Source organism: Penicillium pulvis (genome assembly GCF_028828015.1).
Source record: "Penicillium pulvis strain IBT 33274 chromosome Unknown scaffold_8_segment0_segment0, whole genome shotgun sequence".
Classification (NCBI taxonomy): Eukaryota; Fungi; Ascomycota; class Eurotiomycetes; order Eurotiales; family Aspergillaceae; genus Penicillium; species Penicillium pulvis.
In genome coordinates, this window is record NW_026643080.1 from 5,897,558 (window position 1) to 5,914,491 (window position 16,934).

The 16,934-nt window shown below is 48.5% G+C and overlaps 6 protein-coding genes across 6 annotated transcripts; 4 read left to right on the forward strand and 2 right to left on the reverse strand.

Annotated features, from left to right (window-relative positions):
* Nucleotides 1-36: 36 nt before the first annotated feature.
* N7503_011640 (Zn(II)2Cys6 transcription factor) lies at nt 37-2,001 on the reverse strand (the record flags this gene model as incomplete). The annotated part of the gene is made up of 2 exons (XM_057071186.1): nt 37-1,135; nt 1,195-2,001. 2 exons carry the CDS (start codon nt 1,999-2,001, stop codon nt 212-214), a joined length of 1,731 nt encoding a protein of 576 aa, XP_056917797.1. The 3' UTR covers nt 37-211.
* A 1,213-nt stretch (nt 2,002-3,214) lies between these two features.
* On the forward strand, nt 3,215-3,634 carry N7503_011641 (uncharacterized protein; the record flags this gene model as incomplete). The annotated part of the gene is made up of 1 exon (XM_057071187.1): nt 3,215-3,634. The coding sequence occupies one exon, from the start codon at nt 3,215-3,217 to the stop codon at nt 3,632-3,634; it is 420 nt and encodes a 139-aa protein (XP_056917798.1).
* A 2,323-nt stretch (nt 3,635-5,957) lies between these two features.
* Nucleotides 5,958-7,904, forward strand: N7503_011642 (putative general amidase; the record flags this gene model as incomplete). Its single annotated transcript, XM_057071188.1, has 6 exons — nt 5,958-6,275; nt 6,329-6,598; nt 6,648-6,789; nt 6,848-7,584; nt 7,637-7,727; nt 7,789-7,904. 6 exons carry the CDS (start codon nt 5,958-5,960, stop codon nt 7,902-7,904), a joined length of 1,674 nt encoding a protein of 557 aa, XP_056917799.1.
* Nucleotides 7,905-8,224: 320 nt separating this feature from the next.
* On the forward strand, nt 8,225-9,142 carry N7503_011643 (HpcH/HpaI aldolase family protein; the record flags this gene model as incomplete). The annotated part of the gene is made up of 3 exons (XM_057071189.1): nt 8,225-8,381; nt 8,434-8,526; nt 8,580-9,142. 3 exons carry the CDS (start codon nt 8,225-8,227, stop codon nt 9,140-9,142), a joined length of 813 nt encoding a protein of 270 aa, XP_056917800.1.
* A 776-nt stretch (nt 9,143-9,918) lies between these two features.
* N7503_011644 (amidohydrolase) lies at nt 9,919-11,187 on the reverse strand (the record flags this gene model as incomplete). The annotated part of the gene is made up of 1 exon (XM_057071190.1): nt 9,919-11,187. The coding sequence occupies one exon, from the start codon at nt 11,185-11,187 to the stop codon at nt 9,919-9,921; it is 1,269 nt and encodes a 422-aa protein (XP_056917801.1).
* Nucleotides 11,188-13,110: 1,923 nt separating this feature from the next.
* N7503_011645 (NRPS-like enzyme) lies at nt 13,111-16,373 on the forward strand (the record flags this gene model as incomplete). Its single annotated transcript, XM_057071191.1, has 4 exons — nt 13,111-13,392; nt 13,452-15,213; nt 15,240-15,892; nt 15,984-16,373. The coding sequence occupies 4 exons, from the start codon at nt 13,111-13,113 to the stop codon at nt 16,371-16,373; spliced, it is 3,087 nt and encodes a 1,028-aa protein (XP_056917802.1).
* Nucleotides 16,374-16,934: the final 561 nt, after the last annotated feature.

Genomic DNA, 16,934 nt, shown 5'->3' on the forward strand with positions numbered 1-16,934 from the left:
TGAGACTATTCGAATACTTGAGAAAAGAGAAGGCTGGTCATATCATGAGGTTCGTAAATTGATGTTTATGGCGTATGAAATGTACGTGCCAAAACTATGTGCGTGACTGGATGGTCTCCAGTATGTGAGGTCTATCGTAAGTGATGCAAGTCATATAGGCTCGAGTTCAGTGGTCGTCAAAAGGGGCTTGTCCGTCAAGATTGTGGAGTCGTCAAGGTAGGAGAATATTGGACTGGATTTCATCCAAGGTCTCGGTCCAGCCTTCAGGGAATGCTCGTCGTTTGAACCATACTCCCTCAAGCAATTCAAGGCCCTTGTCAACGTTTTTGAAGCCAAAGCGTTTCAGCTCCTCCATTGTTTGGCGAACGTATTTTTGTTCATCTTCATTGCGCGTCTCTTGTCCAGCGATGAAGAGAGGCCATAAGATGGCTAACTGTCCAACACCCTTAGATAACTTGCGGATCAGGGTGAGAATACGACTGATGAGCATATCCAAGTAAGTTCGATCGGTGATCCAGTGCGGTCGACCCGTACCAGCAATTTGATGTAGATGTACAAAGGTCGCTTTCTCATACGCCTCAACGCATCCAACATACTCCAACATATCAGGAAAAGGGAATTGACGCAGGCTTTCATCGTCGAGTTCCATATCACCCAGGAGCTGGAGGCTGATTGGCGTGCTAGCACGCCACACCACCAATCGATTGAAAATGTCCTTGTAGACCATGTCCTGCTGGTCGGGAGGCATCCACTGTTTATCACGAGCAAAAGTACTGATCGCTGTCTGGACCTCCATCATTCCTGACCATGCGTGTCGCAATTCGACTAAGGTCGGGTTGTCGGGAATTGTGGATGATGACAAGCTAGGTGTCCCTAGGTTGTATTCCCACCCGCCTCCGAGGGTTTTCCAATAATTCCCTTCGACAACGGTCCCACCAGGTGTGGCACATGCACCAGCCACGTCGAGGTATGACAGCAAAGACACAAGGAATGATCGGAGAGGGTGATTACACTCAGCAACTCTCTGGTTTTCACGAGTGGAGGTACCGCCAGTGTGGGGATAGAAAAGAAGGTTGTAGATCTCACGGGCACCCTTGAGATGCACGGCCCAGTTATGGTTTTGGGAGTCCATCATCTGTATAATCTGTCAATAATTGTTCCACCTTGATCCTCTTCCGCGATCCATAGACGAACCTCGAAAAGACAGAGCAACAAGCATGTTGCGAAGTCGGTCATTCCCAATTGTTGGCTCGGCCGAGCGTACCGGCCCCGGAAAATTTGAACAACTTCACCGTATTTACTCATCGCCTGCTGGATATGCGAAATGCGCTGCGGTCCGACAGAAGTATTGGCCAAATGTAATGCGCCCAGTGCCTCCATGGCACCCACCATGGAAGGGGAAGAGCGCGCAAAATCGGGAAAGTGCCTTCGATATGGATTGGTGTTGATAGAATTATCGTAAATAATAAGGAGGGTGGAGACCTGATCGATAAAATGGGTGAAGTAGCGATCGTCCGTTGTTTGGACACTCGCGGGCACGAGGTTCGCCGGCCGAGGTTCGTGGTAAACAAAATTGATCTGTGATTGTTGCGGTAAAGTGGTCGGAGACACCACAACAGCTTCCCATGGCTCATCCACTTCCTCCTTCTTTATCACGAGTGTTCCGGTACCAGGGATCGCCTTGCTTGGCTTCGATTCTCTCTTCTTCCGCTTCTTGGGTGCTATGATCGGTGGTGGTTCCTGGCTTTGAGTGGGGCCATAGACCTTAAAGGTCATTCGACCCTGTGTCCCATCGCACTCGAGCCCCAGCCTTGTACAATTTTTGCATGAGGGGGAATCTTCGTCGCATCGAACATGGCGGCGGCGACAGGTTGAGCAACCTGTGAACCCTCGGTGGTGCCAGCGGCGTACTCGTTTACGAGGCGGGGCGGACGGTGGGTGGGAATCGGGCGACTCAGACGATCCGGACGTCACTGGCGCGCCCACGGGGCGAATCTCCATCAGGGAGACTCGGGAGCGCGCTGGGTGGTATCAAAACATAGGAATCCCTTTCCAGGGCAGCATGGTTCATGAGAGAAATGACATGAAAATTAAATACCGACAAGGCTGAGGACTCCAACTACGCCAAGGGCGCAGGGCTGGGGAACATTATTTCGCGCCGTGGGTGTTGGGGTCGATCATCTCTAGTGGTTGATCATCCACCATCTCCCCACTCAGCCACGTCGCTAGCTCTCGGACCTTTTGCCATTTCACAGTCACGATCAAATCAGATCAAAATTATTGATCGAAGTGCAGCTCGAATGATCCTTTAACCTGTTTCACCCGGGGCTAGCACAGTTATCGGTTAAATTCCCTGCAGATCATTGTGCGTTGCGGCTCCCGCGGTTTGGACCCCAAATTCGCATGCTGCAAAGTTGATCGGGGCTTTGTGATCGGACCTGCATTCTTGCAAATACCTCAGCTATGATAGGTCTAACTCTTTGGATGCTGATGTGGTTGTTCATGTACGAAATTCTACATGATTCTGTCACGAGATTATGGTGGTTCAACACTTATGCTATCCAATAGGAGCCCAGTGATTGTAATCTAGATACGGACGAATTGGGAGAACGAATTTTTTAATACTCTGGTGCCCATATCCCTTCACTTGGCTTAATCACAAATTGTGTTTCGTTGGCACCTAAAGATTATCTTTCGGCGTGCTTAGTGGACTCTAGTTCCAAGTCTGCCTATTCATATCTATACAAAGCGCTGAATCCTACCATTCGAGTCGATTCGGGCTGTTTCGAAGACCTCAATGAGATGGAACAAATGATTTCTTCTCTGCAAAAATCACAAGGTCATTTGCTTTATTGTTCCTCTTTGTTCATTTCTCCCCTTGTCTATTTGTCCCTTTTTTTATTGTCTATGATAGAGATCCCAAGCAGGGCTCAAAGGCAGGGTGCCTAAATGTGGTTACTCAAAAACTATTCACGGGTAGCACGGGCTTTGCCTATTGTTCTCTTAATCAAAGACATGCCCAACTAAGTTTAGATACTTCAAGGGCAAATCTTCAAAAAAATGACTATAACAAGGGTCAAATCCTCGTTGAAATCAAAGTCTCATCACCACAGCCAACAATCAGAACACAAAACGGCCTAAGTCTACCCATTCCTCTTCAATTGCTTTGATCACTTCCCTTCTAACTTCTAGCCATCACTTAACCTAGGTCAGCATGCCACGCATTGACTATGCATACTATGATCTCTACGTTGCCATCTGCAAGTCGGAACCTCCATACCCCATTCACTGGATTCTTCTGCTGCACCACCCAGGTGCTGTCACATGCACATACTTCCATTCCATTGGAGCTCCTGGCTCTTACGAGCTTGCTATTGAGCCCAACAAGAGATTCGACAGCTGGAGCTTTGAGAGCAGGAACTTTCTGGCTCGCATTCCTGCCTCCGCTGGTGCCATAGTCGAGGACCAAGCCTTCTCTGTCCCAGCGCAAAGCTGCCAATGCTGGGCATCGTATATGATTTATAGACTGCAGCTACTGGGCCTGATTCCTGAAGGCACCTATGAACACTGGCGGGACAATCATATGACCTCCCGTCGCGAGGATAGGGGCCCCGGCTGCCTGTGTAATACGTAGTGCCCTGGTATTTGGGATTCTCGGTTTGTTTTGTCTTTATTAGATGCATTGTTTCTGACCTGCATCCACGGGCACTTTCTTCATCTAACTTTTAGTTCTTGCACAGCGAATATTGATCTGAACAGTATTCTTTCTATCTGTTCTTTCAGTATTTTCGACACTTCTCTTTGTAATCACTGTAGCCTTCTTGGTATCATGTGAATCAGCAGAGACTCAAGAAAAGTGCTTAGTTGGGGGGATTTGGAGAACATCATTCCATAGCAAGAAGCTGCAAAAGGTGTTCGTGGTAGTGTCTTAATCATGGAAAGAAAGCTGACACCAGTTTATTCTCTCTTTTTTCTTTCTCAACCAAGGTCCGTGCTCCAATGTGACCATGAACGTGATTCTTTTCGCCGTGAGTTTACCAGGCCCCAAAATCAGTGGAAATCAATGGCAAAATGACATATTACAGTAATGTGCAAAAATTGGTTTACCTCTTGAACCTCGAAATATAAACCCTTGATCCCCAACCCAAATCTAATCCAGCTATCCTCTAATACCACACATTGGTTTGATGGATTCTAACATGTGGAATCCTGAAGCGGGGTCTCTTGAAATGGCGGGGCTCAGCTGGCATGCTGTCACGTTTTCACAACATAGACACTGCTTAAACCTCTTCAAGTCAGAGTAAACTTCGGAGACTCAAACTTCGGGTCGCAGATAGGGACCAATTATGGTTCCATCAGTATCAGTAAGTGAGGAGTAATTCTATTGATAGTGATCGCAGTTGTACTGAGTCTACTACTGACCGCAATGAGGATCTGGATGAGAAGCTGCCTATTGTGAATGACGCTGCATTCGACTCGTTGATAGACAAACATGAAGAAAAATGTCTCCCAGGCACCCGAACAAAGATCTGAGCACATTTTACAAGGTCATGCAGGTTGGGTTAGGTCGATGTCATTCTCCCCTGAAGATCGCCTGCTGGCCTCCGGCTCCCTTACTACGGAAATCATGTTGTGGGATACTCTGTCTGGTTCTTGCCAGCAAGTACTTACGGGCCATATAGATGCAATAACATCTCTGGCTTTTTCCTTCGATGGTCTACTATTAGCGTCAAGTTCGGGAGATCAAACAATAAGGATCTGGAGTGTCACTAGTGGCTTCACACTGCATATTTTCAAAACCTCTGATGCCACAATTTGCTCTGTCGCATTTTCTCTCGACAGCCGACTCCTCGCGTCCAGCCTAGAGGACCGGATGATTTTGCTATGGGGTGCCTTTTCGCGCACTTCTCAATCTCCATTGAACGTCAAGAGAGTAGTCACTCGATTGGGGTCCTCTCCAGATGGCCATTATCCTTGTACAGACTGAGGATTCCTTGATATCAAGGCTTGGCTTGATAATGCGGCGATTCGACCAATGTTCGATATATTTATGCAGAACAACCAGTGGATAGTCGTCAATGACCACCTGGAAGGTTCTGAGGCTTCCATTTGGTTATCGACCTGGCTGTCTGGCGTTTAAAGATAACCTCGTCGCTCTAGGACATACATCAGGACGGATCTCATTCTTAGGATTTCATAATGTGAAGCACCCATAATATTTAGAGATCCTGCCATGTTATCTCTCTTCTTTCCAGGAAGCAATTCTAGAAATGCAACTTCATATCTGACTTTACTTCTACATTTGGATGAGTAGTGGTATTTGTCACAGGTGACAGAACGATTCGATGACTAGCTGCTAGAAGTTAAGCATTGATCTACATAGTATCGTTTAAAAGAAGGTATGCGAAGTCACTCCTAGAAGCACCAATTACTACCGTATAACAACCGTGGGGTATAGAAGGGAGCTGACACTGCATCAATATAGACTACGCGCCCATTCATCCACAGCCTAGGAAGTAGCCGAGATAACCAGTGAAATGCATTGTTCTCGATATTCGTATAAGGTCGGCAAAATACAAGCCAACTTAGGCGAACGAATGAGATACGAAAGCGCGATAGCGGAATGAAACCATGTAACCAATCTTCAGTCCGTGCTTCAGATATCTACGACCCCCGCCTCGTAACCCCACTTCCAGCCGAGGCATCCTATCGGTTTGCGTTTCTTTCACGCAATTTAGTAACATTTCTCGGAGCTTGCCGCACGTCTTTTGTGGGCACAATGTCGCTTTGTTCCTTCTTGTCAATCTTTGCAGGTGGTCCGATAACATATATATTCCATATCCCTTTTCCAGACTGAAGAACCTTGGACACTCTAATGCTCAGCATCTAACACTCAGCACCCCGAAAGTCGCAACCAAAGGTTTCTTAACACTCAATAGCACGTGCCGTATACTAAAATGGGCACCGTCAATCAAGCAGATTCTTGGCAGGCAAGAGTCGCAAAAAAGCGAGAGGAATGCGCTAAAAGAATCCCGTCTGAGTGGAGAGTGTCAGACCAATTCATGGCCAAATTCGATGCCCCCTTATCGGAACATAAGAACGACTTCATTCGATCCGGAGCAATTCGTGAATCAGGAATTTTGACAGACCTCGAAATCAATATCACAGAAGGGTACACGTTATCTGGCCTGATCTCTGCATTAGCAACTGGTAGCCTTACCTCGGTTGAGGTGACTTTGGCCTATTGCAAACGTGCTGCCGTTGCACAACAGTTGGTATGTGGCATCATATGAAATTTTCTCTTGAAATCCCATCTAATAGCCTGAAGGTATCTTGTCTCGCCGAGACTATGTTTGAGGAAGCTCAGGAGCGAGCTCAATACCTGGATGGCCTGAGAGCCCAAGGGAAATTAGCAGGTCCACTCCACGGTCTTCCCATCAGTATCAAGGATAATTTCCGCTTCAAAGGAAGAGATGCGAGTATCGGGATGGTTTCATTTTTGGATGATGTGTCCACCGAGAATTCGGCTCTTGTGGATATTCTTCTGGACCTTGGCGCTGTACTCTACGTTAAGACAAACGTGCCACAAACAATGATGGTACTTACTCATTTACCTCCTCAGAAGTTCCAGGACTAATCTGTACCAGACAGCTGATTCTCACAATAATGTCTTTGGGCGCACTCTGAATCCCTGGAACACCACGCTGGGACCTGGTGGCTCTAGCGGTGGAGAAGGCGCTCTGATCGCCCTTCGGGGTTCGCCTCTTGGACTGGGAACAGATATTGGTGGTACGTCAATCAAGCAAAACAGCCTCACGAATGTACTTATCGTCTAATCCAATCCCAGGTTCCGTCCGAATTCCAGCTCACTGTTGTGGAACATACGGTTTCAGGCCCAGCGCGTCCAGAGTTCCCAACGGTGGAATGCGTGTCTGCACTACACCCGGAATGAAATTCGTTCTATCCTGTATTGGACCACTTTCAATGGATCTGAGTGGAATCGAAACATTCTTTCAGTTGCTATTCAACGCTCGCCCTGCAAACTACGATTCCAGTATTCACGACATTCCATGGAGACAGGTCGATACCAAACCAGTTCTCAGGATCGGCGTTGTTCCCGAATCATCCGTCTTCCCTCTTCATCCACCTATCCGGAGAGTCTTGAACGAAGCAGTTGGCTTGCTGGAAGCCCAGGGTCACCAAATAATCCGTCTAGATGAAAAGGATTGCAGAGTTGTTGAGGCAAACGAGATTGCGTGGGCGATATTCAATCTTGACCAGAACGCAAGGAAGCTTATCGAATCAGCGGGTGAGCCCGTTGTGCCAGCTATTGGTCATATCGTGAAGCTATTTGAGACACTTGGGAAATTTATCAAGCCAACCCTACCAGATACGAGCACCCTTGATCGAATGGAGAAGCTAGCTCTGCTCAATGTACGACGAGCGGAGCTGCGCGAGGCTTATCGCAAGCTGTGGGTGCAGCACGACCTTGACATATGCATTGCACCTCCAGCTCAAAATACTGCTGTGCCACACGATATGTTTGGCATGGCTCCTTACACCACTTTCTTGAACTGCTTAGATGTAGGGTTTTTTGGACTTTGTCTTGTGGAATGTCGCTAACTTATTTTTCTAGTATCCATCGTGCGTCCTGCCGTTTGGAGAAGTGGACGAGCAAGATGCCGGGAAGACGCTTGAGCTCAAAGAAGATCAGATAGCCCCCGACTGTGAGTCCAACCTTACCCGAAATGCCTGGAAGAACTCTTTTAATACCTTTAATTTATACAGATGACTATGATCAGCTCAAAGGCACACCGTGCTCCATTCAACTTTTTACCACCACCCTGCGTGATGAGGAATGCTTGCGGATGGCTAGACAGATCGACCGGTGCTTGAACGGTTGAACGTGAGATGAGGTCGGTAGATACACACCTGGGCATGCTATATAATTCTTTCCCTATGCCTTTTCCTGTAAGATATTGGGAAAGAAGTATTGAACAGTCGTGATTATGAAGTCAAGTATCCGGAACATGACGATCCGATTCGGACATGGATAGACCCACTAGTCCCGAATATAAAGGCGCGGGGCACTCAGTTGCTGCTTCAATCCAGCATTTGAACTTCCTGCGACCTATATTTGTATCGAAATTTCAGGCTCTTTCAAAATCTAATTCGCAATTTCTTTTTATCTCAAATTGAAAAGCGTTGTGTCCGGAACGCCACCATGCAAGGAACCAACCGCGTCAAAGCCGTCCTCAAACAGGGCGAACGACCTGCCTTGGGAGTTTGGCAGATGCTACCTGGTAGCAATCTATCTCGCACCTTAGCCCGAGCTGGATACGACTGGGTCCTGGTGGACTGTGAACATGGCAACATTGACGGTGAGGCAGAAGTACCCAATTGAACCAATCCCAGAAATACTGACTTCTCCAGATGCCGCAATGCATGAAGCTATCCCAGCTATAACCTCATATGGAAGCAGCCCCATTGTCCGAGTGCCAGACTTTCAGTCCTGGATGATTAAACGTATCAATGACCCCGCTCCCATCACCTATCTACTTTCTAATTACAGCGCACAGGTGCCCTTGATGCCGGAGCTCACGGAGTCCTCGCACCTCTGGTGCGCACCGTTGAAGACGCCAAATCGTTCGTCGAGGCAGGTCGGTTCCCACCACAAGGACGCCGGGGCTTCGGCTCCCCATTCCCAATGGACCGATTTGGTCCGAACGTTACAGCCACTCAGTATCTAAAGGAAGCAAACGAGAACATTCTTCTTTCTGTTCAAATTGAGACGCAAGAGGCCCTGGAAGCGGTTGATGAGATCGCAGCTATTGATGGGCTTGACTTATTGTTTGTTGGTCCCTTCGATCTTGGTAACAATATCGGGTACCCTGTGGAGGGTGCTTTTGCCCCGCAGCTTGAACAGGCTATTCAAAAGATCCTTGCTTCGGCTCACGCGGCTGGTAAGAAGGCGGGCATTTTCTGTAGCAGTGGTGCCCAGGCGAAGAAATATGTTGATATTGGGTATGATTTTGTCAATGTCATTACTGATGTGGGGGCTCTTTCTTCGTCTTTGTCCAGCGAGATGGAGATAGTCACTCAAAAAGCTGGGAAGACTGTTTCTGGGCCTTATGGCAGTTAATTTTGAGGTATTTGAAATTTAGTACTTGGGACTTTTAAGCCTTTTACATACTCTATTTATCATTACATCGCCTCTCAACCTTCAAGGATGGTTTTGATGTTAGGTACTTCTGGCTCTGTGGAGACCAAATACGTCATTGGGTCTGACCTCGGACTGAGACGATCCGATTGGGCTTGGACACTTTAAAGGTCGTCAATAGATTTGCAATAAATTGATTAGTTTCGGATCTTTTCTTGCGAGGCTGTTTCGATTATTGCGGCCCAATCGGTACCAATAGTACCTAGTCTTCTGGGAGGCTATTCAAACATCATATAATGTTGATCCGCCCGCGTTGTCGGATACGGCATTGAAATATTTCAGTGTTTATGGGTCTGATATATATATGTCTATTTCCAACAGCCTATTAATTTGGACATCTCTTTCTTGCTTACACAATCCCGATTTCAGATCTGTAAGATGCACAAAACGACATCTAGATAGTTGTGGATGTTTCTATCCTGAACGAGAGGGAAATATTATGGAACTTCTCTGTTTTGTCTATTTGTTGAGCTACTGCACGCTCGCTCTATGCAGGTGGTCATGAGCCCGATGAAGTACCGCAAGCAAATAAGTAATGTTTCAACAGTGAAGTGGTAATTAATATTAGATGAGATGCACTTTCATATGGCCCTGGCCAAGAAAGTTAGGTACTCCAAAGATTGCGCTTTGGCAATATAACATGACACATTTAGAAGTTAGTTGTGCTTCTGTGGTGAGCTAGGACGCCAGGCTGGCTTTCACCCTCGAGAATGTCTCTGTAGAAAGTGCAAAGCGCTGACAGACATTGCGTCCACTCCCGTTTTCAAGGTTGGTTCAAGCACCGGAGCAAAGTAGGGGGAGTGGTTGCCACCTAACTTGTGAAGAGTATCGTTTTGAACCGCTTCGTCCCAGGTCCTTTCATCGATACCGCCGAATGTCCACATCGCATATGGTGCATTCGCTGCGGTAGCCAAAAGAGAAAAGTCTTCACTTGCAGTAGTAGGTTCGCCCTCGACAAATTCCTCCTGGAAATAGGAGCTAAATACCTTCCCCAAGGCGGTGGCGACTTCATCGTCATTCACTGTTGCAGGGGCTGATGTCAAGGAGCAGATTGTAGGCTTCTCGGTTACACCCGAAGCGAGGCATTCTGCTTTAACAATACGTTCAATTGACTCGATAACCCGCTTGCGTGTCTTGGGATCATAGGTCCTCACATTGATCCGAATGATGCACTTGTCCGGTATGATATTGGCATTGTAACCGGCATTAATGCTTCCGCACGAAACGATTGCTAAGTCATGAGGGTTGACTTCGCGACTCACAATAGTCTGCAAGCGTAACACAACAGCGGCACCGATAACAACCGGGTCAATACAAACATCAGGGGTGGACGCATGACCGCCCTGTCCAGTAATTCGAACTTCAAACGAGTCGGCTGCGGTCAGAAAACGACCACTACGGACGCTCACTTGGCCGGCTCTCATGCGCATTACATGTTGAGCGAGGACCAAGTCCGGTTTCGGAATCTTGTCAAGTAGCCCATCGTCGATCATCGCCTGCGCCCCGGAGAGAGTTTCTTCGGCCGGCTGGAACACGCAAACTAAGGATCCGGACCACTCATGGCGAGCTGAGCACATGAGAGCCGCACTCGCCATCAAACTGATGACGTGAAAGTCATGCCCACAGGCGTGCGCTACAGGTCTCTCGTTCCCATCCGCATCTTTAGCCACTCGTTGACTAGCGTATGGGAGGCCTGTCTTCTCCTTCATTGGCAAAGCATCCATATCAGCTCTGAGTAAAATGGTAGCGCCTGATCCATTGTTCAAGATTCCGGCAACCCCATAGCCTCCAATCCTCGCATGAACCTCAAATCCCAAATCTCTGAGATGATTTTCCACTGTTGTGGACGTTTGCTTCTCCTGGCCCGACAGCTCCGGCGATGTATGTATCTCGCGATAAATACGCTCGTAATATTCGAGGTCTGGCCGGTGGCTTTCAATAATTGTGCTGAGACTATGTGCCTCCATCGAGGCGGTGGTAAAGCTGGTGAAACCCGATATCGAGGTAGCAAGGAGCCAGTGTATTGTCTGGCGAAAGAAAGGGGAGATTACGAGTGGGGCATATCATTTGGGGCCCAGGCTCTCTCGAACAATGATTGTTGATGCATTGTCTTTGCAATGTTCGTTTCTCTGTTTCTTGAACTCGGGTGACGTAATGGAGAACCAGACAAAGCCATCACCGGCTTCGACCGGCCTAGGACTTGCCCAGGCCGGAGTGAAATATTCTGACCCCATCGTCGACCGTAGACATTTGGAGATATACATGGTATCCACATCGATAGCTAAAGCCTAGAAAGCAACTGAAACGATCCAATAGGTCTAAGTGGCTTCGGAGCCGATGTACGCTCATGTACTGTATGCTTGAGGCTCGTACACTTTACGTCAGCGGGCTCAGCTACTCCTGCTGACACATGACTTCCCCAAACGCAGGAAGCAAAGCAGGATAACCACGAAGTTCGACAACTCCAACTTCGTCGATCTTTTGCCATGTGTCACTGGTTTGACTCGAAAATTACATAGTTGATCCAGGCAGAAATCTGGTCGTACGATTATATCTATGACTTTCCCAAGGGTTTCGCACTGCACAAGTACTTCCACTCCGATGAATGAAGACAGCAAAAAGTGGATCAAACTCGGCAACGATCCACGGATGGCGAAGGCTTGTCAAGCTTGTGCTGAAATGATAAGGTCCGATCAGTGTATCGTTCCTTGTACTTTATCTTGGCCAAAGTACACATTCAGGGACTAAGCGTACTACCGCCATGCCTAACTGGGCAAGACCCCCCGAAAACGCTCGGATCATTTCTAGTTGGACATAACACTTTCCATATTGGGAAAACCTGGTATCTGTATTTCGATCGAGTATGTTCATAGTCACATGACTAGGTAGACTATCTCATTAGAACAAAGAATTTACACACAAACATGATCTTGTTTCGGTTCTCATACTAAGCCCTATAAATTGATAATGTAAACTTGAGTTCAGTTCAGTCAAATCTAGCTAATGAAAGGTAAACCAGTGAGTTGTGTAGTGGATGGAACAGGTCATGTGACCGTGGAAATACTCGTCTGCAATACAAATACCATTTTTTCCCAATTTGGAAAGTGGCATGTCCAATTGGAAAATTGCTATGTCCGAATAATGACGCTCCAAATCTGAGACAATTTCAGTGCCGATTGCCGTTGCTTCCCTAGTCTCACCCTAATATTTCAGTATCCACCATAGATACCCACTTTAGGGACCCCTTCTCGACCTAATCTTGCTCTTTACAGGCTTCTCTATCATTCGATTCGTCATGTTATGTGGCACCGATGTGGTAAGCCAATTTGCAAGGCGCTCGACTGACATCATTAATCCTGCAGCAAACTGCAGAATGGAGATTCGGCAGCGGTCATCGGTACTGCGTGCTACTGCTCTGCGCCCTTGATGCTTGTACTTTCATGTCGTGGCTTGAAACTCCCGGATGGAATGAATTATTTCGCTCGTAGCTAAGCATTAGACCCACACCTGGGCCGCTCACTCCCGTGGAATCTGCCCGCGTGGCGTCGAAGCCAACACTAGTGCGTGTTATGCCGAGGAACTGCAGAGTCCAGGGTCCACCGACTCCTTGCGATACTGAGAGTAGTTTCAGACCGTCATTGCGGTATTCAATTGTATTCCAAAGAAAAAAAATGTCAGCCTTCGGATGCCGGCATTTTGTTCGAGCATGAGAGAGATGGCCAGCCTACAAATTGCGCCGGCACCCTCGCCCATTTACTCGTTCCCAGACAACGCTCTTCCTGTATATCTTGTTTACTGTTCTATCTCTGACTTTTGAAAATTACTATTGCCAACCTTCCATTCGTGCTTTGCAGGTTCATTCAAAGTTTACAACCGCACATCCATCATCCATGGCAGATCAATTCGGCAAACTGCTCTGGCCGACGATTGTCGATCATCGCGCGCGATCGGCGCCGAGCGATCTTGTTGGGCTCATTCCCAAAGGTTCCGACGTAGCCGATGGCTATCAGGAGTTGACCTTTGATGGCCTCGCTCGTGCAGTAGATGCTTGCGCTCACTGGATCGAAAAACACGTCGGCCGCGCCCAACACCCCGAAACCATCGCTTATATGGGCAGTAATGATGTCCGATACTTGTTTCTCATACTGGCCTGCCATAAGACTGGCTACCAGGTACGATACGTTCTGCAATGGCCATTTTCGGCATCATGTAATATACTGACCAGTTCTAGCCCCTCCTCGTTTCTACCCGTCTATCAGATGAAGGTTACAAGCATATCCTTACTGCTACCCATTGTCAAAAATTCATCTATACGCCGGATAAGCAGCGTCGTGTCTCCGAGATCCAAGCTGTCCATACCAGCACGGAGGTTTTCGAAATTCCGTCCTTGAAAGAGCTTCTGGAGTCGAATGCCTCCCCATACCCATTCGAAAAGAGCTTTCAAATGGCCGAGAATGAGATTGCCATTATCATCCATAGCTCTGGCACAACAGGCATGCCAAAGCCGGCACCTCTCACACACGGCTTCCTTGCGACTATAGATACTGGAGCCTATCTTCCTCGTCCACAAGGACGCCGGGCAAGCGTATTCTTCGACCTCGAGCCCGGCCAGCTAGTGCTGTCCACTACCCCGCTGTTCCATCTCATGGGGCTGATGGCCTTCACTGAGTCCATATTTCACGGCATCGCTTTTGTCATGTGTCCGGATAAACCGATGTCTACAAATTTGATCGTCGATGTGATCCAGGCGACCCACCCCACCGCCGCTCTACTGGCACCTTCTCTCCTAGTCGACATGGTTGACTCATCCACTGCACGCGCGGCTCTTCGTACTCTCGATGCCGTATATTTTGGGGGTGCGCCACTGGCCCCTGAGGTTGGCGATGCCCTAGAAGCCGACACCAAAGTCATTACCCTCTTCGGATCCAGCGAGATGGGCCTGCTCAGCTCGTTTGTGCCACAAGGCGAGAAGGTCTGGGGCTGCTTCGAATGGAATCCCGCATATGGGGTAAAGATGGAACCTCAGGGTGACGGACTATATGAGCTTATCATTCCGCGATGCCCTGACAGCCGTCGGATACATGGCATCTTCCACACATTTCCCCATCTAAACGAATACCATACCAACGACCTTTTCGTGCAGCATTCTGAGCGTCCCGAGCTGTGGAAATATCACGGCCGAAAAGATGACCTTCTTGTTCTGTGTAATGGGGAGAAGCTCAACCCAGTATCGCTGGAGGAGATGGTGGAGAGCCATCCATCTGTCAAGCATGCCATAGTGCTTGGTCAAGGTCGATTCCAAACGTCACTATTGGTTGAACCCATTGCAGCCGTGGAAGACGAGCATGCTTTTGTAGAGACCATTTGGCCAAAGGTTGAGAGAGCAAACGAGACTGTGCCCAAGTATGGGCGCGTCTCGAAGAACAAGATTCAGTTGGCCTCCCCTGACAAGCCCTTCAAGTTGACGCCCAAGGGCACGAAGCAGCGGCGCACCATCACCAGTGACTACCAGAAGGAGATTGAGGCTATCTATGAGGCAAATGAGGCAAATGAGGCCGCGGACGTGCCACCGCTGCCCAAGTCGCTGGAATTGGAGCCCCTCCGCGACTACGTTCGCAATTTGGTCATGAAGTTGCTCTCCCGTCCCGACATCAAGAACGAGGAGGACCTATACGAGGCCGGACTGGACTCGCTGCAAACCATTCAGCTTGCCCGGGCATTAAACACTGCTGTCGCCGCTCGAATGCAGAAAGAAATCACTTTTACCATCAATCAGCAACATATCTACGCCCACTCAACGACTGCACAATTAGCTCAATACCTCGCCGATGTCCTCCAGGGTCGCTCCCAGACAAGCACCATTCCACGGGCTGAGCGTCTCGCTAAGACGGTTGAAAAATATACTTCCCAACTCCCCCTCGACTTGCACTTCCAACCAATCGTCCCAGTCAAACAACTGTCATTCTCACCGGCTCTACTGGCTCCTTGGGCGGGTACCTCCTCCATCAGTTCCTCAAAGACCCCAAGGTTGCCAAAGTCTACTGCTTTAACCGCTCCGACAACGCACAGAGTCGTCAGCGTGCAGGCTTTATCAGCAAAGGGCTTGATCCTAGCTTGCTGGACGACCCTGCCCGGGTTGAATTCCTCACTGTTTCGTTTGGGGCGGCCCAATTCGGCCTTCCCGACGCGACCTACAGCAAGTTGTTAGGCTCAGTAAATCTGGTTGTCCACAATGCCTGGAAAGTCAACTTTAACCACCCACTGGAATCTTTCGAAGACCCACACCTGCGTGGCGTGCTGGAGTTTCTGTGGTTCAGCCACCGTAGCGCCGCGCGCGCCCATTTCACCTTCGTCTCCTCGGTCAGCACCATCGGCGGGTGGGATTCGGCTACCATGGGTTCGACCGTGCCCGAGGCCCCAATCGAGTCCAATGCTGTGATGGAGCAGGGCTACGGCGAGTCCAAGTATATAGGTGAGCAGCTATGCTTGGCAGCTGCACGCGACGCTGGCATCCCGACAACGGTACTTCGGGTCGGGCAGATTGGAGGCCCTACAACACAGCAGGGCTTATGGAATGTTGATGAGTGGCTGCCAAGCCTAGTGAAGACAAGTATTGCAATGGGTGTAGCGCCTGCCGATCTGGGTGCGTATCAGGTGGATTGGGTACCTGTGGTATGTTTCCAGCTTTTCATCTCCATCATTTTCTGATTTGGTACGCATACAACATCTAAAGAACAAAATGGCTAATATCATCAATGCTTAGAATGTTCTCGCTCAGATCGCCATTGACCTCACCAGTACCCGTCTGGATGAACAAGAGCGTCATCCACATGGAGTCTACCATCTCGTGAACCCGAATCAGGTCAAGTGGGACAGCTTGGTGCCAGCCATCCAAAATAAATATCCTGGGGTGAAGATCATGGCTTTCGAAGACTGGCTCCGCAATCTGGAGGCCGTGCGTTCGCCCAGTGAGGATGAGGTGCGCGCAAAGCCGGCGTTGAAGCTTCTGGACTTCTACCGGGCGCTGGCTGGGAGTGTGCTGTCAGCAGAAGTCAGCGTGAAGCAGGCGAGAAAGGGGAGTGCGACGATGGCGCGACTTGGCCCAGTCACGCCGGAATTGCTCGGAAACTGGCTAGAACAGTGGCAATTTTAATCTGCTCGATGCCTTTCGAGCGATAGTGGAATGTGCAATACTTACGGCATCTTTCATCGTCGCATGAAGTCATCACTTTGCCAAAATCACCACAATGTTGACCGTCAAGGTTGACATGAGGAGAGCGCACTGATGAATGGATCCTAACAGCATGAGGGGAGTTTGAATTAATAACTTGCAAGGATCTGGCACATGCACTGGAGAGCACTGGACTTGGAGAAGTGGATTTTCGAAATTTTCCGTTATAGAAGGTCAAAATGATTACACTGTTACCATAGAAGCTAGACATCGAGAATAGACTAACATCAAATAAGAAGACGTTCATTTCTATCCAGGTTTCTGTCGCTAAACTCATAAGAGTCGAATCTAAGTCACGCATTGAGCTGCTATATAACGTATTGTCTTGTGAGCTTGATTTAATAATTTTACCGCATTGTCCAGTGATTTCATCGGTTATATCGGACTTTTACTTCGAGTATTTAAAGCAAGTCAACGTCCAAAAGATGGTTGAACGAGGATTCCCATGGTGAGGCAATTGAAAAGCCATGTAGTATCTGGTTT